This window comes from Homarus americanus, unplaced genomic scaffold (genome assembly GCF_018991925.1).
Source record: "Homarus americanus isolate GMGI-L3 unplaced genomic scaffold, GMGI_Hamer_2.0 scaffold3084, whole genome shotgun sequence".
In the NCBI taxonomy this organism is placed as follows: domain Eukaryota; kingdom Metazoa; phylum Arthropoda; class Malacostraca; order Decapoda; family Nephropidae; genus Homarus; species Homarus americanus.
Window position 1 is genome coordinate 80139 of NW_024733076.1, and position 19339 is coordinate 99477.

At 41.8% G+C, this 19339-nt stretch overlaps 1 protein-coding gene across 1 annotated transcript in view; it reads left to right on the plus strand.

Moving 5' to 3' along the window:
• LOC121869248 (lactosylceramide 4-alpha-galactosyltransferase-like) overlaps window positions 1-16112 on the plus strand; it is a 44594-nt gene extending 28482 nt beyond the window's left edge. The window contains exons 6-8 of the mRNA XM_042370489.1: window positions 3202-3425; window positions 4233-4421; window positions 15293-16112. Coding sequence (XP_042226423.1) covers window positions 3202-3425; window positions 4233-4421; window positions 15293-15436 — 557 coding nt within the window. The 3' untranslated portion in view covers window positions 15437-16112. The remainder of the gene's footprint in view (window positions 1-3201; window positions 3426-4232; window positions 4422-15292) is intronic.
• The last annotated feature ends 3227 nt before the right edge of the window (window positions 16113-19339 follow it).

Here is a 19339-nt window from a genome sequence, read left to right on the forward strand (position 1 = left end):
ACACATTAATAACACCTTCTATTGAAGTTACTAGGACATTATATTTACGTTACTAGGACATCATATTACGTTACTAGACACTCTGATTCGGACACGAACATGAAATGAATACACTTCCCACGTAAGTAACTCATCCCATGGAAAGCTCTGACAAACACTCACGTGACCTAGGGGAGGCCTAGCAGGTGGTCCTGGGTTGTCTCTATGGGAGACTGCTTAGCTGGGCGCCGGAGGGAAGTCTCGGTCCTGACCGGAGGCGACTGGAGGCGACCGGAGGCGGCTTGCCTCCGGCCCCTGACTTCTCTCGAGCAGGACTCGGGACGTGGTAGCTGGTCCTTCTTGGTTACAAGACACACTCTCTCTGTCCCTCTCTGGCTCTCTGTCTCTCTCTGGTCTCTCTCTCTGCCGAGGGAGGACTAGGATGTCCTATATATTGGGAGGCGAGCCCTCAGGTTGAGCTGATGGGGGGGGCGGCGAAGGGTCTCCTTACATTTGCCCTCGCTAATGTAGGGTCAGGTCTGGACTTTTTCAGAGACTATAAGTTGTATCTTCTGGAGAAGTCATCAGATGGGGCCGTGACATGAGAGGCCCTGGTTGATTTGTGGCCCCTTGAGTTGGGCTCCGAGGGTTACATTTGACCTGGCTAATGTGAGGTCAGGTCTGGACTTCTTTCTGCGGTGTAGGTTATTGTATATTGGGAGAGAGTCGGCTGGTGCCCTCTTACATGTTTGTTGTGGTGCCGTGTCACATGGGAGGGGAGCCTAGCTGATTTATAACCCTTGGTCAACCGTGAGAGTTACCCTACACTTGACCTCCCTAATGTCGGGTCAAGCCTGGACTGTCTCTGAGATGCAAGCTGCGGTCTGACAACCCATCACTACATAACGTTGTTGTGGATCCAATGCAAACATTGTCGGTAACATGTGTCAGCTACATTATTATAAGCAATGTTGTGACGAATTCACGAAAATATTGGCTACATAATAATTGGGAACAGTTTACGTAACAAAACTGTTTCCCGTTGATGAGTTTAGTGTTGGCAATACTGTTAGGTAGCAGTATTGTAGACTACAGTTGGCAGCACCCTCCACAGGTACTACATATGCAGTTGCCCACACTTCCACATGGTGCAGTTAGTGTTGTCAATCCTCTCTCTTCATGATTTTTGAGGCTGCAGTATGAATAGTCGGAACCCAAGTAACGAAGAGTCAGTGCCAGTCTCTCTGTAACTGATATTGCCTTTCTGTAATTTGGATCCAGTTCACCTATTAGAGGTTAATTTTCTGCATCACATATTCAAATCAGCGATGGACATCTTGCAAAGTCCTGGAAGCAACCACTAACTCTTACTTGAGAAGTCAATAGCCCAAAATCGTCACGTTTAAGCCACCAATTACATCGTCCTTTTTTTTTCAACTCTCTCGTGGTGTAAGAATCAACCGAAGAAAGTAACAGGGCTGCTGCTCATCCGATTGTCTGTATCCGATCACGTTTTCTTGAAAGTAATTGGGAGTTCTTTGTAGAAAACTTTCAAATGACGATGTATAACGTAGATATTTTGAGCACTATGAACACGTCCAATAAAGGGCAAAGAGAAAACAGAAAACAGGGTCCGGATCCCCTTTTTCATCAGAAAATTCCAATACATTTTCATTAGTGCAGTATTGTCCTCAGGCGTCTTTGTATAGTAAAATGTAATTTCTATTGACTTCAGAATATCTTCCAATATCAAGTGCACATGGCCTCAATATGGCCTGAAAATGCCCGTATTATTGGTCAGATTAAAAAAAAAATCTTTGGTGCTTCCAACGCCCCCCCTCCCCCCACCTGGGTGGGCTCGCTGTGCTCGCCATGTTCTCCCCCCCACAGCTTCTTGGACCTCCCCCTTTTGATATTCATGGATCCGCCCCTGCACGTTTGAATTAATGTTGTTTAATGAACAAAAAAATATAAATACGCATATACCTGTTACATACATATATACGAGTATGTAAAAATCAATCCATTATTTATTCATTATTTCAATCAGTTGTTGTACAACCGCAATATTGACATTCATACAACCTCCTTTACACTTATTCTTTTATAGTGATAAGGGCATTTAGCGTTTGCATTTGCAAGGAGTTTCTACACTTTGTTTCGGTAAGGTTCAATTTTGAAAATAGTCTTTCAGCATCTGCATTAGATGTTGGCAATGCCAAGACGTCCAACGCAAATCTTCCAATTACCTCATCTTTGAGGTTCCCGACGTCATCTTTAATTTTCATTACTTTTTTATAAAAAAATAAAATATCCAAGCTTTTTGTTTCGTCATCTTTTGCCTCCCAACACAGTCTTTGCCACTGATCCTTTAACTCCTGAAGGGTTCTATTAAATATCCTTGGTGCCAATATAACCAAGTCTGACAATGATGTTCTTGGAGTCGTTGGATCTAGGGCTTTCTGGGGATTAAGAAAAGAGACAAGTATAGAAATGGATCATTGATGTTAAATCTTTTTTCATTTCTGTGCACATTACCATCAAGAAGTTTTTGCATCTCATATTGATATCTTATATTAAGGTTTGATTTTCTGCAATATCCGGTCTATTTTTATATAGTTGGGCAATTTCTTCCTTTATTATTATAGGGTATTTAGGCCAAAAAATACAGTTTCTTGAAATTTCCGAAATTTCCGATCACGGATAGTGACACGTCACCAAACCGATGGAGTTGTGTCCGTTTTCTTTCATCCGACTAGTCACTAGCAGAAGCAATTTCCGACGAACGGTCGCCCTGTTAAGTGACGGCTTGAACCTCATTCGCCGACACCGTGTTGTCAAATAAACTGGCTGGTGTGGACGATAGGATTACTACACCTATTTTTAACAATGTTGCCTACAATGTTAAAACAAAATATGTACCGTTGGTGTGAATTCAGTTTCAACCTTGTTGCCAACAATATTACCATCTTTGGTCGAAACTCTAAACAACAATGTTCGTAACACTGTTGTGTTAGTGTAGATATGTCTGTATTCAACGTTGTTGCAAACACTGTTAGTAGCTTTTGTCCGGAATGTTTACAACAATATTCATAACCCTGCTACGTTGGCGTGGGCGTGAATCTCAACATTGATGATAACACAGTCACCAATACATGTTACAAACAATGTTTGTGCTTGGTGTGGCTCCACCCTAACGTTTGTGTCTTCTCCCTTCGTCAGCGTGGCCAGCAGTGAGTCTCAGCAACATGATTCGCCTGGCGTTGGTGTGGCACGTTGGGGGTCTATACAGCGACAATGACGTGGTGTGCATCGCTCCTCTAACCCACCAGAAGAACGTCATAGGGCTCTACGATGACACGAATGTGAACAACGCTGTGTTTCACTTTGATAGACACCACCCAATGCTGGAGGCCTTCATGAGTCACCTTAACGAAAACTTCAGCGTGCGTAATGTCCTCCTTTAAGACTTTTATCGTTATTTCTAGTGTTAGTGTTTCTCTCCAGCACATTTCGTTCACTCTGTATCTTGAGAATGCTACGCTCACTTTTGTTCACACTTAGAGCGTAAGGTCACCAACTAGAGCTTAAGAGTGGATAATTTTAAGATCATCTCTACCTACTCTTAATACACAAATGAAAAAGCAAGTGACTTCTTAACACTCTACATCTGGAGTTACCTTCTCATTGTATGTAGCCATGTTTGGGGCTGTCTGAGTCATCCCAATGCATGTTTATGATGACGATTGGGACCACTACTCGGCTACCAATGTCTTCTTATTTACCTTTTTATGCAATTACATTTGTTTGTTTAGACCCTACGCTAAATAGGGATAATCGCTGATTAAATTTTAAAACGAAACTAATGTTTTTATCAAATTGGGAAACGTTTTCCGTTTATTGCTTCAACTTAACAGAAATTAGTGCGTATGTGGTAAAATTTGATATTTTTCACTTAAGACATTTTTTACCAATATAAAACAGCCAAATTATACTTAGTGTCGGTTAAATAAAGTTAGGTTGCGTTAGGTTTTCAATAAACTATTCACTTTTATGTGTTTTGATGATTTATGTAGTTGTCTATGGCATATCGTTTCTAACAAGAAGAAATATATAGAAGTTATCGCTATTTGGCCAACATCCCTATTTTGTGTAACATATTATAATCATGCATTTTCTACCTAAATTATCAAGCTACAAAAAAATGACCTGAAACACTGAGTTGTACAATCTTGCCCTCTTTTCCCCTTCAGCCGAACGTGTGGGGGTTTAACGGACCAATGATGATGACGAAGGTGCTAAAGACCGCATGCGGCAAGGAGCTGGCTGCTGGGGACGTGTGTCAAGGGGTGACACTACTGCACAAACGAAACTTCTACCCCTTGCCTGTTGCAGAATGGAAGATCTTCTTCACAGCCCTGAAGGGCGTGGATGTGCATAAGGTACAGTAGGGGTCAGGAATTCGCGATGAGTCTAACCGGAGGGTGAGCAGGCTGTTATACCCTTACTTGATAGCGAGTCGCTGTGCTGAACCTTCCCACCAACACACAGTGTAGAACTGTTAACGAAGCAGTGATTCAGGTCAAGACTCAACACATGAGATGGAACGGAGGATATTTATGAATATGAGCCGAGAACGCTGTTGATGAGTGATGAAGAGTGATGCTAACATCATATTTACAAAATGGAGAAATCATATAGTATACAATATGTGTGTGTCGTGTCCATTTACCTGTATATCTCAGAATATAATGGAGGGAGTTGGATGTGTAACAGCATAAGCCAGTGGTCGCATAACATCAAGCTACGGTAAGTGAAGCGCCAGGTAGAAAGGATAATAACAACATAGCCCTAAAGAGTATTTATGTTGACTGCACATACAGTACAAAAACCGATCCATCATTAATATGAAGATTGCGAAATGTTCCTTATAATAAACTTCATGCTAGGAATTTAACGTAAATATTGCGACTATATACTGTGTTACTTAACAGAATATTGCCAGCAGAGATTACGTCACTTCTCTGTAAAAGGGAATCTTCATCGAACATGTGTTCCTGTATAACATCAGAAATTATTTCCAAAATTATGTTGAATATTCCTTTAAGCTTTATAGTACATGACAATGTTTAGTTTGAGATGAATAGTAGAACAATGGACACAATCGTTCCATTCAGCTCTTTCCCCCACGTTATTTTTTTTAACTGATCTAAAGATTTGCACGAAATACAAATATAGTACAGACTAGTACAAACAAGAGAAATGGAACGTCTTTAAATTCGAGGAAAAGGAAACATGTAATGATTCTGTAAAACATTATGTCATTACAGTGTATGCTCAGAAGTTATGTAATTGCAGTTGTCATGTAACATCACGGCTGAAGGGATACCTGATCTGAGCAAAATGTACTCGTATGGCTCTAACCGCCACAAATATTGTACTATCCATTCACTGACATGGAGGAATTTCAATCCCATCTAGGGCAATCTATTTTTATTTTGTTTTTACCTGACTATTTCGGGTTGTCAATTTTGACTGCCTCTTGCCTCTATGTCATGTATTTAGTTTATTCCAGTCAAATCTATTCTAGTAATTCATTCACTAACTAAAATCGACAGTAAAGTAAGGGGCCTTTGGTCTGCGTGTATATTGCTGCTACATTAACAGCATATTTGTTACTGTGGCTTTCCAGACACATACAGACAGGTAGTAACGCCTATTGAAAATCAATAGGCGTTACTTACAAGTACATTACTGTATGGTAAATTTAATTTACAAACTTCTAAGAGCGGTAGTTTTTGTGTGTAAGGTGAAGCGTTTACAGCACCCAACAGGGAAGCATGCTAAGTTCATGCTTGCCTTTATGTCTCACGAGTTAAGGGCGTAGAAGCCTGAAGAGTCAATGGTTTATGTCTAAGCAAGTTATTGGAAGCCCCAACAACTTGTCCCTGAATACGAATTCGCAACTTTCGATTTACAGCAGGTATCTACTTTGCTGGTAGGTGAACAGGGACCAAGGGGACTAGGAAGAGTGTCCAAACAACTTCCGCCGGCCCGGGAATCGAACCCGTGACATTTTACTTGCGAGGCAAGAGCGGTACCGCTCTACCATCAGCGCCCCCATAGCAGTTGTTCGAGGTAATGAACGGCTGCCCCTCACGCCCTATCCTGATCCCCTCCTCCCCCCCACACACAGCCAACGAATGGCCATGTGCGTGTGTATGGTGTGGTAAGTTAACACAACGGGTTATGTGAAATATTACTTCCACCACATTTGTCTCTTACTCTCTCCACTCTGTATGTATGTATGTGTCTGCAAGGCCACATTAACAAATTAGATCTTAATGTAGCAACAATATACACGCAGACCAAAGGCCCCTTACTTTACTGTCGAAGGTTTTGAAGTATAATCTGGCTGATCGCTCCCAACATCGTATAAACCTCTTACATTAACCCAAGCGATAGTGTCCCTTGCAATGGTTGTTAGATCATTTAAGTAATATATGTGTTGAAGGGGAGGTTCGGCACATCAAATCGCCGTGAAATAAGGGTGGAACAGCATGATTACCCTCTGGTCTAACTATATCACGAATTTCTGATCCCGACTATACGTGAGCATTGAGCGTGGTAGTGTTGGATATTTGTTCTGTTTGAGAAAGAACACGCGGGGCAGGACATTTTTAGGTTAAATATGTCACTTACGTTTAACAGATCAAGGTAGTCCTTGTTTATTGCAATGGTTCCGTCTCTGAAAACCCTTTGGGTTTATTTGTATATACAAAAACACTTATATGTCAATAAAAGAAGCAATAAATACTTGCAGATGTATTTTAAACACAATATGGAATACAGAGGAGAGGCGTGTGCATGTTCTCTCTCTAACGGTCATTGTTCCTTCACTACGCTCACGTCGTTTATTAATATCTAATGACACTAGCTGTTTTTTTTTTCAAGTAAGGTGTACTGTATGTGGCGAAGCACTGGCGGGCGATTTATTCACTCATTATGCAAAGACATACAAAGACAATCATCCCTCCCTACAAACATGTAAAGCTCAGCACAATGGCAGCTGTACCGTCATCATCTTCCCTGCTGTGTAGTACACCCAGAAGGTTCTAATTGATTTCTGTTTAACTGGAAGTAATTCACGCTCACGGTTAAAATCTTTTCATATAACTAGACACGGTGTGATAATCGAATATTTGGGTCAGAGAAATTACTTTGTGATAAACCTAAACTACAATATGCGAATTTCTTAAAACAACGACTATGTTCTCAAAACCTAATGTGATATGTACTGTAGTTTTCACCTCAAAGATTTTACTAAAATTTCTTCTCACTAACAACAAATGTTTCCATAATATTGAATGGTCCGGTGGCAGACTGGCTAAATGGGGCGGAACCTATTTTGAGACATACAAATTTTTATTGTTGTTTTTGGTAGATTAGGCCACCGCCAACTCGCGAATACTATTTTAGGCCATATCTTGGCTTGCAATGTATTTGTAGTCTAGGAAGCTAATGGAATTCACCTAAAGAGCCAATTTCATTATTTATTTTGAAAATATTCAAAATGGCTGTCTAAATTCACCAGCAAATACTATTCCGGCCATATCTCGGCTTCTACGTTAAAGAGAGTTGATTTTGGTGGCAAAACCATTATTTCCTTTATGGAATTCAAAAAATGCATAAATCTTAACTAAGTTATCATCCTCATTATCTATATAGCACAAAGACTTAATAAAATGTACAATTTACCAAATTTCTAATACTTTGGAGCCTATAATAATTTGCAATGATTTTTCTTAACTCCTGTTTCTAATTTCAATATATAATCCCAATGTAAAATGTTCCAGATTACATTTTCAAGATTCAATCATCTAGGACTTTATTGAAAGAGCAGTGATGGTATGCAGACACAAAAAGCAGAACATGAAACCTGTGCTGAGAGACAACCACAATAAGTAGTTGAACAAGGGAGTGATGATGAACATGAGCATTTAATCATCTTTAGAAAATGCATAGGAACTGGTGACATATCTATTGGGATAGCAGCTGGTACCAACATCTTTGCTGCGGCATCCATTGACTATCCATAAAGGATGGGATTGAGATCAGGAGGGGTGTAACAGCATCATCTGTACTATATATTTACCCAAATGTATAATACCAAATTATTCACTAAGTTATTCAACAATGACTCAGTAGTTATTCACAAAGTTATTCAGCTGTGTTGAATTGCTGAAGTGACATTTTTTTTTTTTGGTTTATTGGGCACTCCCCTACATCCTTGTGTAAGGTGAAGCGCAGAAGCGTTTACAGCGCCCAACAGGGAAGCATGCTAAGTTCATGCTTGCCTTTATGTCTCATGAGTTAATGGCGTAGAAGCCTGAAGAGTCAAGGGCGGCGAAGAGCCGAAGCGTAGAAGACTTGAAGAGTCAAGGGCGCGTAGAAGCCTGAAGAGTCAAGGGCGTAGAAGCCTGAAGAGTTAAAAGGCGTAGAAGCCTGAGTTAATGGCGTAGTGAAGAGTCAAGGGCGTAAAAGCCTGAAGAGTCAGTGGTTTATGTCATCAAATTATTGAAAGCTCCAACAACTCCCTGAATACGAATTTGCAACTTTCAACTTACAACAGGTAATTACTTTACTGCTCGGTGAACAGGGACCTATGGGGGCTAGGAAGTATGTCCAAACAACTTCCACCGGCCCGAGAATCGAACCCGTGACATCTCACTTGCGAGGCAAGAACGGTACCGCTTCTACTACCGGTCCCCCGCTGAGGTGACATTCCCTTCTGGGAGCGAGCGAGGTCACGCTGGGGTCAGCGCATATCAGCAACAACATATCTGACGCGTTTCCTCTCGAGGCCTGCCAGTTCGCTCTTTCTCTCTCACTCACCCAGGGAGAGTTGTTGAATAACTTGGTGAATAATTTGGTATTATACATTTGGGCAAATATTTATATAATACAAATGGTGCTGTTACAGGATCAGCATCAAGAGAACTTCTCCAGATGGCTGCTTGTAGGTGAGCCCTGTATACAAGTTCTTCAAAAGCTTCTGTTGTTGTCCGATGCAGAGTTGAGTTTGTGATTGCACAATTTTGTTGACCATACAACATACATGTGAGTTGTCTTGTCAGTCTCACGCGGGAAGCCATAACAAGCTACAAAGCTACTTTGCTGTCACTCAGAATCGAGTATGACGATGATCCAGCTATGTTACAATGATATGAGATATTAAGGATGTCACCTAGGTTGGTGAATTTTAAGGTGGCTAAAGAGGCCGATACGGGACCGGCAGAATCGAATACAGATGCTGCACATGTGGATGGCTCCAACTAGTGCTGGGGGGAGGGGGGGGGTGGCAGCGTCTTTCCGGCACAGGCGCTTGTCTGCCTTTGTTTGCATTCGGGCTAATTCGAAAATATCAATACCTTCTCGTGCGGTGCTCCTCCAACCGTTACGATGTGAAATAATCAACTCCCAGGTGAGGGGGTCGATTTGGCATTTATTCAGGTTTGTCTAAAGACTATGCTTACACCTCTTCAATTGCCCACTAGAGCTACATTTACTATTCATTAGATGACTGTCTACTGTCGTCCATGCGGGTAACATGGCCAGTCCAACGTAGTTGTTCATGGATAATGCTTGATGCTCCTACAGTTGTGTCAGCGAAAATACTGGCATATGTTCTCTTGTTTTCCCAGCGAACTCGGAGGATGGAACGTAGACTACGTTAGTGAAAGTTTTCAAGTACATTGAGGTGCCTCCTGTATGTGTAACCCATGTCTCACTGCCATATAGCAGGTGTGGGAGGACCACTGCTCGATGTACGTGCAACTTTAAAGACAATTTCAGCTCCCTACAGTTGAAGACACAGGTACGGAGTCTGCCAAGGGCTTGAGATGCATATTTGATCCGATGATGAATCTCTTCATTGATGTCCGCGGTGGTGGACAGGTGTGAGCCGAGATACTGAAAGTGGGTAACATTAGAGAGGGTAGTACCATTAAACTGGATGGATGGTGAAGGTGTGGCTGAACCAGAGGCACGCTGAAAGAGAATCTGTGTTGTACGCACATTCACCTCGAGGCCGAAGTGTGCATACGCATCTGCATAGGTGTTCAGGATCTCCTGTAGGTCGCGCTAAGTGTGAGCGACAAGGGTGAGGTCGTCTGCATACTGAAGCTCAGTAATGGAAGCTGCCGACACCTTTGTTCCTGCCTGGAGTAGTCTTATTTTGGAAAGAGCCTTCATCCGGTACTCGATGTCCACCCCGTCGGCTAAATTGACACTAGCACGAGTAAGGAAGGCAGCTAAGAAAATGAAAAAGAGAGTTAGCGCCAATACATATTCTTGTTTTACCCCCGTTTGAATGGGGAAGAACTCAGAATGGGTACCACTGTGCAGGACACTGCCGTTGATGCCGGCTGGAGTTGCCTCACAATGGCGATGAAGTTTTGTGGGCAGCCAAACCGTCTGAGGGTCAGCGAGAGGGCTTCCCTGTTGACTGAGTCGTAGGCCTTGGTTAGGTCGATGAAGGCCATGTACAGGTCATGACACTGTTCTCTGCACTTTTCCTGTATTTAGCGGGCAGCAAAGGTCATGTCAGTGGTGCCACATGATGGTCTAAAACCACACTGAGATTCTGGGAGGAGGTTTTCCGTCTCAGGTAGTAGTCTGTTTAGGAGGACTCGGACGACAATCTTGACAGTTACGGACAGTGGCGAGATCCCGTGGTAGTTGCCACAGTCTGACCAGTCTCCCTTGTTCTTATAAATATTGACGATGGAGGCGTCTTTTAGAACTTGGGGGGGATTTCCTCCTTTTCCCATATATTCTCCAGAAGAGAGTGGAGATGGCTGGTAAGCAGAGAGCCTCCTGCTTTAAACACCTCGGCTGAGATTCCATCAGGCCCTGAGGCTTTGTTATTTTCATCTGTTTGATGGCAGTATCTACCTCATTCAGAGATGGAGGATAGCGGAGATGGGTCAGCTCTGGATGCTGAGGGACCTGCTGGGTAGTCAGGACATCCACAGTGTTGTTTCGGTTGAGTAGCGAATGGTAATGCTCTTTCCACTGCTAACGGATGCCTTCTTCATCTTTAATTAGAGAGTTACCCCCATCAGATGAGCGGAGGGGAGCTGTGCCATGAGTGATTGGCTCATGAATGCTTTAGTGGAATTGAAAAATTCACACATCTTGTGTTGATCTGCAATTTTTATTTACGTTTCACATGCTTTATTTTTAAACCAGTCGTTCTTTAGTAAGCGAAGTTTATGCTGGGCCGTCGTTTTCTTCTTGTGGGAGGTATCAACTTTGGTCCTAGACCGACGGTTGTTCTGCCAGTCAGTTAAAGCAGCACGTTTATACAACGACGAGTACATTGATTTCCGGACAATTTTCATCAAACCAGTCCTGATGTATTCTTTCAGCTTGCCGAGGGCCTCTCTGCAGGTCTTTGTCATGACAGTGTCGAGAATACTCTATTCGGCACTGGGATTTGGGTTGTTTATCAGCCCATGTTCGAGCTGCTCTCGGAAATCATGGTCTACCACTGGATCCTCCAGACACTTAGTGTTAAAACCTCTCATGGAGGCTTGTTGCCTTCGCCGTTTTGGGGCGACGTGAAGTGAGAGCTTGGCCCTGATGAGCCAATGATCAGTGTCGCAGTGGTCTGAGCTACGCATTGCTCGGGAGATGAGAACGTTTCTGCGATCTCTTTCTCTGACAATGATATAGTCAATGGGATGCCAGTGTTTGGGCCGTGGGTGTTGCCACAAACCCTTGAACTTGTCAGCCTGCCTAAACATTGTATCTGTGAAAGTGAGGTTGTGTGCAGCACACTTGCTGAGGAAGAGTAGGCCGTTAGGATTACACTTGCCAAATGTCAGCATCTCTACCAACTAGAGCATTGAAGTCACTAAGGAGCACAACATATCTTCTCTGGGGATAGAAGCTAGCACTCTTTCAAGGTCGGCATAAAAGGCTTCCTTGATGTCATCGTCTGCATCCAGTGATGGGGCAGATGTACTGATGAAAAAGGCATGACGTTAGTGATTCAGTGGGACTCTGAGCGTCATGAGGCGCTCGTTGATCCCAGGAGGCATTTCAGTTAGCCTGTGTAGGATGTGTTGGCGGATGGCAAAGCCAACTCCATAAATGCGGTGTTTCTCTGCAGGAGGCTTACCCTTCCAGAAGAATGTACTGTATAGCCAGAGCCCCATTCTGTGAGTCGACCCTCTTCTGGGAGCTGGGACTCACTAATGGCTGCTATTTCGAAGTTATATCTAGCCAGCTCTTTTGCCACAAGGGCGGTTTTTCTTTCAGGACGTGCATTTGTGCCAGTATCCAGAAGGGTCCTGACATTCCGTGTAGCGACCATAAGAGGTTGTATAGTTTGTTTTTCTTTGGATCTGTGATTTTGATTGTGTTTTCGACAGCATAAGGATGACCTTACTGGGTGCAGTTGCCCAGTCATGTTGGTTCTTTAGACATGCCCCTCTCCCCTATGGGGTGAGCAGAGTGGCTGCTCGAACGGGCTGCTCAGTCGTACAGACATGACTGGATTTCACTGCTGCCTAGATCCCAGTGCATAAACGCCCATCTTATCTGTGCCGCCCATGTGCAGAGTTGTGACTAGAGACTCCCGGCAGTCATATCTGCCTGTCTCCGAAGCCATTCGTCCGTCGCTGTAGGACTTTTGGGTATTAAGTGTTGATGATGATGAGCTGGATGATGGCTGCGCGTGAGTTGATGTATGTGGTGAGGCAGGAGCGCAGACTGCAACCACAATGAACTTAGTAGCTTCGGACTTGACGTCAGTCATCTGCTCCTACATACAACCGAGCTTACAGAGAGCCTTACCAGATTTCAGCATTTTGATCACTCTACTTTTGCCAAAACCCCACAGATAAGAGACTGTATCACATTTAGTTAGAACATGAGTAAGTACACGAATCTCAACAATGTTGGCATGTTCTTCAGCGGCTGCTTTGATATCTACACTTGACCCTGATGAACTCGTTCCAGTCATCACCATATTGCAAATCAGTTGATTTGCTCGGTAGACGTGAATCAATAGAACAAATATATGTGTCATCTGCAACGACTCTGATTCTCAGTTTGCCAGAAATAGCCAGGTGTACAACGTGCTGGATGATAATTACATCTGCTTCCTCTTGCGTGGTACGAAGATCCAGTCGTTCTCTGATATCACCATTGTGTTGGTTCAGCTCCTGTAACTACAAGCTGCATCCTATTATGTGGTAATAGATCACCCGATCTCTGACATATTCACAGATGAGACGGATCAGCTGAAGTTCGTTCTCTGTGGTCGCTAGTGCTGCCTGCTGCATAAGCTGCAGAAAATTTGAAACATAGTACTTCATCATATGTTGACGTGACTCCAAAGCCATGAAGCAGTTCATTGGTTGTCTTCTCATGCACGACTACTCCCAGTGCAATCTGTAAGGAAGTTGGTTTGTTAGTGACAGCACAAAGTCACCACAGCAGCTGGTAGATTAGCATCAAGCTTTGGTGACGACGAGATAGGAAGCTCAATAAGGCTGGGCTGCTACAAGCAAGAGGAATCATCTAGACTAATTTTGCTATCATATTTTGACTGATCCCATTTGAACTGTACAGATTCCCTGATGATCTTCTTGCCCGCACTTGCTGTGGCTGTTTCAATATCGTCCTCGTCATTTGCCACTAAGTCCATGTGTTTTGAAGCTTGCTTCTTGAAGAGTAAGATATTGGTATCTCCATCACCTGATAGAATCAGGTCTGGCTCAAATCTGTCAGGGAACTTTTGAATCAACAGTCAACAGCATTCCAGATACGCGACTGCTCACTCAGCACTCATTTCACCATTTGATAGAATGTACTTTCTTCTGATACAGTGCCACTTGAAGAGGACCTGATATTACTTGCATTCCTTATGGTACTGAGCAACGGCTGCATTGAGGTCACTGACAGCTGCTTGGACTCTCCGTCTGATTTTAACTGACCAGTCATCATTATGCTGACCACATGTTTCCACAATAACTACCTTGAATATTTTTATAGAACTCTCATGATTCACAGTGAGACATTTGATAACACGACGCCATCGATTTGGGTTCCGAGGATCCAACTCTAGGCATTTCTCTCCGCAGAAGATACAATGTTCCTGGAAGTTGAATGGAAATTCTTCAGAGCCACGACTTCTTTTCACTGTTGGTTCAACACTGGTGTCAGTATCACCTCGTTTGGAAAGGTAGCGTTTGATGTGGTGCTTAGAGGTGTATGAAGAGACACAGTTATTGTGACATCTATATCTAGCAGCTCAGTCATGTGACAACTGTTGGTGTAAAGTAATGTATCACCTTTTTGTGTACTAGCTGTCCTTAAACGTTCTACACCTACATCACAAAATCCACCACCACTATCACTACAGTTTATGTAAACTTTCAAATAACAAACCTCTTCAGTCAAGATCATTATCTTCTATAAAACTTGTAATTAGAAGAAACATACAGTTATTTGATTCATCACCATGCATATTGATCAAAATTGCTATAAGCATTAAATTCTTTCAACGCGCACCAAATTTGCAATTCCTACCCATTACCTGAAAGCAGAAATAACTATCATGACGGTTTTAAAGCATTCCCTCTAAGGCTGTGGAACAAGCATTATCATTAATATGAGTTAACTGTGTATTAAATGTTTGTTTGATTGGTAAAACGGATTTACCAGCGAAAGAATATTTTCGAAATACATATTTCACATTTTTAAAAATTGCTTGAAGTTGATATCATATTAATTTCTGCGTGTTTCAACAGATTCCTAAATTACAAATACATGGATTTTGCCACCAAAATGAAGTCTCTATCTCGATTAGAAGCCGAGATGTGGTCAAAACTGGTATTCGTGAGTTGGCAGTGGCGGCAACTTTGAATGTGCTCAATAAATATTTTCCCCAAGGGTGCCATCTTGGCACCCGGCTGATTTATGATTAGTAGGACCTAATCTATCAGAAACAACAATAAAACAATGTATATGTCTCAAAACAGGGTGTCGTGGTCTGCCACTGGACTAATATGTCTCTCGTCTCTTGTGGAGAATTTTAAGTTATCCAGTTTCTGTTATTGTAAAGATATGCTCCCTCATGTCAAAATCTAATTCACATTCATTCATTCATTGAACTTTTATCTGGATTCCAATTTTGTCTGATTCATAATATCTTTATCTAATATTAAATGTTTCCTTTCCTTTGTTTATGAAATGTTATGTTACGTCAAGTCGCGTTAAATGCCTTCATACACAACAGATGTTTCCCAACTCGTACGTGATCCACAAGTGGAACAAGATGAGTCACTCTCAGCCTGTCTTCAAGGACTCCGGGATGCTGTACGACGAAACTGCTAAGGTCTTCTGTCCCATCACCAGGGAGATCGCCACCCATGTGTACTGATTCCCCATCACTACCCCATCACACTCCCTTATTACTCCATCACACTACCCCATCGCACTCCCTTAATACTCCATCACACTACCCCATCGCACTCCCTTAATACTCCATCACACTCCCTTAATACTCCATCACACTCCCTCAATACTCCATCACACTACCCCATCGCACTCCCTTAATACTCCATCACACTACCCCATCACACTCCCTCAATACTCCATCACACTACATCATTACCTCATCACACTCCGTCAGCTGGCACGGAGACACATCCGACAAGAGGATATTCTTACACCTACGATATTGAAATATTAAACTGGATGGCCTATATTTTTTTATCCATGAATTATATACATTATATAAGATATGTAAAGTATACAACATTAAATATAACTGTGATATAGTCTAGTAGCCTCGAGTTAGAGGGAATTTCTTCCTGGCGTGCAAAATAATGTGTACAATGATTTTGTTGGTTGATTCCTGTATTGTTATTAGAGAGGCAGTATAGGTCTTGACGTTTACGTACACCATGTTGCTCACAGAAATGAGTATACCTTATTTAAGTGATCCTGGTTTCGCATTTATTTTATCTTCGCTTTCCTGAATGGTCTTTCAACACACACACACACACACACACACACACACACACACACACACACACACACATTGTTGGGGGAGTCCTTAATTAACATTTGTTTTACAGTGCATGAGTTTTTAAATGCGACATTAACGTTCCAGGTTTTCAGTTGTATAGGAATTTGAGAAAATTTTTTGTTAAATGGTAATACTAAGAGATTCTTATTGTCATGGGTGGGCTTAGGATCAGTTCTATAAAAAAGATTTATTAGTAATGTTAAGGCATTTGTCTATAAAAGACAGGCGGCTGCATTTACAAGGTTCCTTGCAAGGAATGTAATATGTTCTACTTAGGCCAGACAGGTAAAGATCTAATAACTAGACTTAAACAGCATAAATATAGTGTTAGGACAGGCCAGGAATCCAATGCTCTGTTCATTCATATGAGAGATAATAAGCATTGCATTGACTAGGATAATGCCTCCTCAATATTACCTTGTAATTCAATTGTCTGTAGGAAAATTACAGAATCCAGTCTCATTAAACATACCGAATCTGTCAACATGAATTTGACTAATGGTATGTACAAACTGGATAATTTTGTGATTAAGAAGATTTGTAGCCAGGTGAGAAGTTTGGGTCATCTTACCCTATGACCTGACTACAGGCAGCTGCTGTACTTAGAGATAGTATGGTAATTTTTTTTTTATTAAGAAGATTAGTAAGGGTCACTGCCTTATGACCAGAACATTGTGGACCCCTACTGTCCCCTAGGGACTTGATCTCACTCTCCTCTACTGTATATATTAGCCTTGTCGAGTATTTCTCCTTAGTCTGTACTCACCCCCAAAGAAGTGAATTACACGAAAGCGCTTGGGAACTTCGTGTTCTCTTGTTTCCTTGTGGTTATCAGCATATTCTTGGATCACGCGCACCTACAGTGACTTACTTGTGTATATATATATATATATATATATATATATATATATATATATATATATATATATATATATATATATATATATATATATATATATATATATATATATATATATAATATATCTATATATATGTTACAGTAAATATAGATAATTACCTAAAGCGATAGCTTCAGACTTTTTTGGAACATGTGACTGGCGAGAGCTGATCATGTAGATCCTTTTAAATAACACATATAATAAAAGGATTCATGCATAAGCTAACCTACTTTAGATATAACTTGGATATCGTATGATGGTAAAGGATGTACAAAAATGAAACGGGGCAAATTTTAATGTATACGAATTAATTTCAATAAAGCTGTAGCTACAAAAGCAAAAGGTTATCCTTGTTTGGCAAAAACTTTAGTCGTTTTTCAAAGTTCAATCGGTGATAATTCGTTAATTCGCGTCATATGCAAACATATATAATGGTAAGTTGAAGTAGAAAGGTATTATGCACTGTTTTTAAAGCAGGGGAGGCCAACCCGTCGATCGCAAGCCCTTCTCTAGTCGATCGCATAGCATAGTTAAACTTAATGATCCTTCACTGGTATCCTGGTATCGATCCTGTGAGGTTACTAGGTTAATGCACCTTGGGGCTGGTAGTCCTCTTAGAGTTGATTGAGTATGACAGGTCAAGTAGTTGGCATGTACCAGATGTAGCGGGGTTCACAAAGAATTTACCACACTCTGATTTTACAAACCACAGAAACGCTTATTTAAACAACTTGGGATGTCTAAACAGGAATTTCTCAACTGTGCCTTGGACACAGAGTTGTACTGTAGCTGTACGGGTTGGTTGTTCTTTGAGAAGGGGAAAAAATGTACAACAGCGTCTCCACAACACTTGAGAGTTGGGAAGAGTGGGGTGTCTGACGTTGAGTCTTTGTAGCGATGGATACTCCCACACGGCAGGCGTTAACGAATGTACTGGGTCACGTCCACTTGAGATGGGGACTCCAGTCATCTGCTTCATGAGGTCTTGCCACACGAAAGTGATTTATGTTTAACTCACTTAAATGTTATTTGAGTCAAAAAAATTGTATGTCGATCTGGGATGACATTTAAATATATCACTTGCCATATAACGTTGCTCACGAGAATATATTCGGTATATAGTCTGTTGCCTTGGAGAATGACACTTAGAAAATTTCACTGTTACTTGGGTTACAGTGACGTCAGTTCTTGCACACTTAGTTACACTGCTTCATTGGTTCAGTTAATAGTTCTATCTGTTCGCTGCCACCTATATATAGAAGCTTTGGGTAGAGTTCCCTTTAACTTGGCTTATATATAAATGAGTTGAAGGGTCAAGTTACAAACCCAAAATAGTCTTTTCTCCATTTATTGGTAAAACTATATTGGTCACAGTCTATTAGTAAATGCACCGTAATTAACATTGTAAGCTGTGAGTGTTAGTTAAGGACAGGGATCAGCTTGACTGAGTTAAGTCACCCGTCAGATTCTCGTGAGGCTCAAGTGAAGACTGGTGCTCGTGTAATGACCACGGTCTTACACGTCAGTTAGCGCCAAAAATCAAATGATTCATATTACGCTCAATAGCCCACAAAACATGTACCTCGGCTTTCGTTTGAGTCCTCCATCTGAGGAGTCCGTTTTCTCATCACTTCAAGACACCTCAGTCCTCCGTTATCCCATTTTCTCTGACTTACTGAAACCAACCTCTCTATAAAATGAATTTGAGTGTGAGAGAGAACACCCTTGTTTTGAGTCAACTTAGATATGTCTGTTTACAGTTGGAACATTCAAGATCCATTGTGAGTGGGGTAGAATGCTTCAACTGTCCTTATCGTTAGTAGAACGTGTCAAGTAAGTGAGTGTCGAGTTTGCCAGCTAGAGTGGCGTATTTTATGTCGTCCGTGGGGGTATCCATGAGTTTCTGATCGCGCCTGAAGTTATATCATTTTGTCGCCCCGACATCAGAGAATCTGATGTTTATAGTTTAATTAGTGTCAGTTGTCTATTTGAGAAAGTCATTAATCTCCTGAACTATTCTGTCAACTGGTATAATCTCCAAGATCTAGCGCCTCCCCGTGAATAGCCCCTTGTTCGCCTCAGGCCTGAGCTTGCAGAATTAATGTTATCGACGTGTATATTCCACCTTTTCCTGGCAAGCTCAACCTCTGATTAGATTATATGAATAGACATAGGAAATTACCCTGATCAAGAACACCGGAGTTCATAACTAAGTATACAGTGATCCAAAATGATAGAGAAGTTTTGTTGTTGGTAAGATCGACCCTTCTGGTATGAATACGGAGGCCCAAGCTGCCCCGCGAGTGCACGTATATACCTCGACACGAGGGAGAATCACGCATTCGTGACTTCC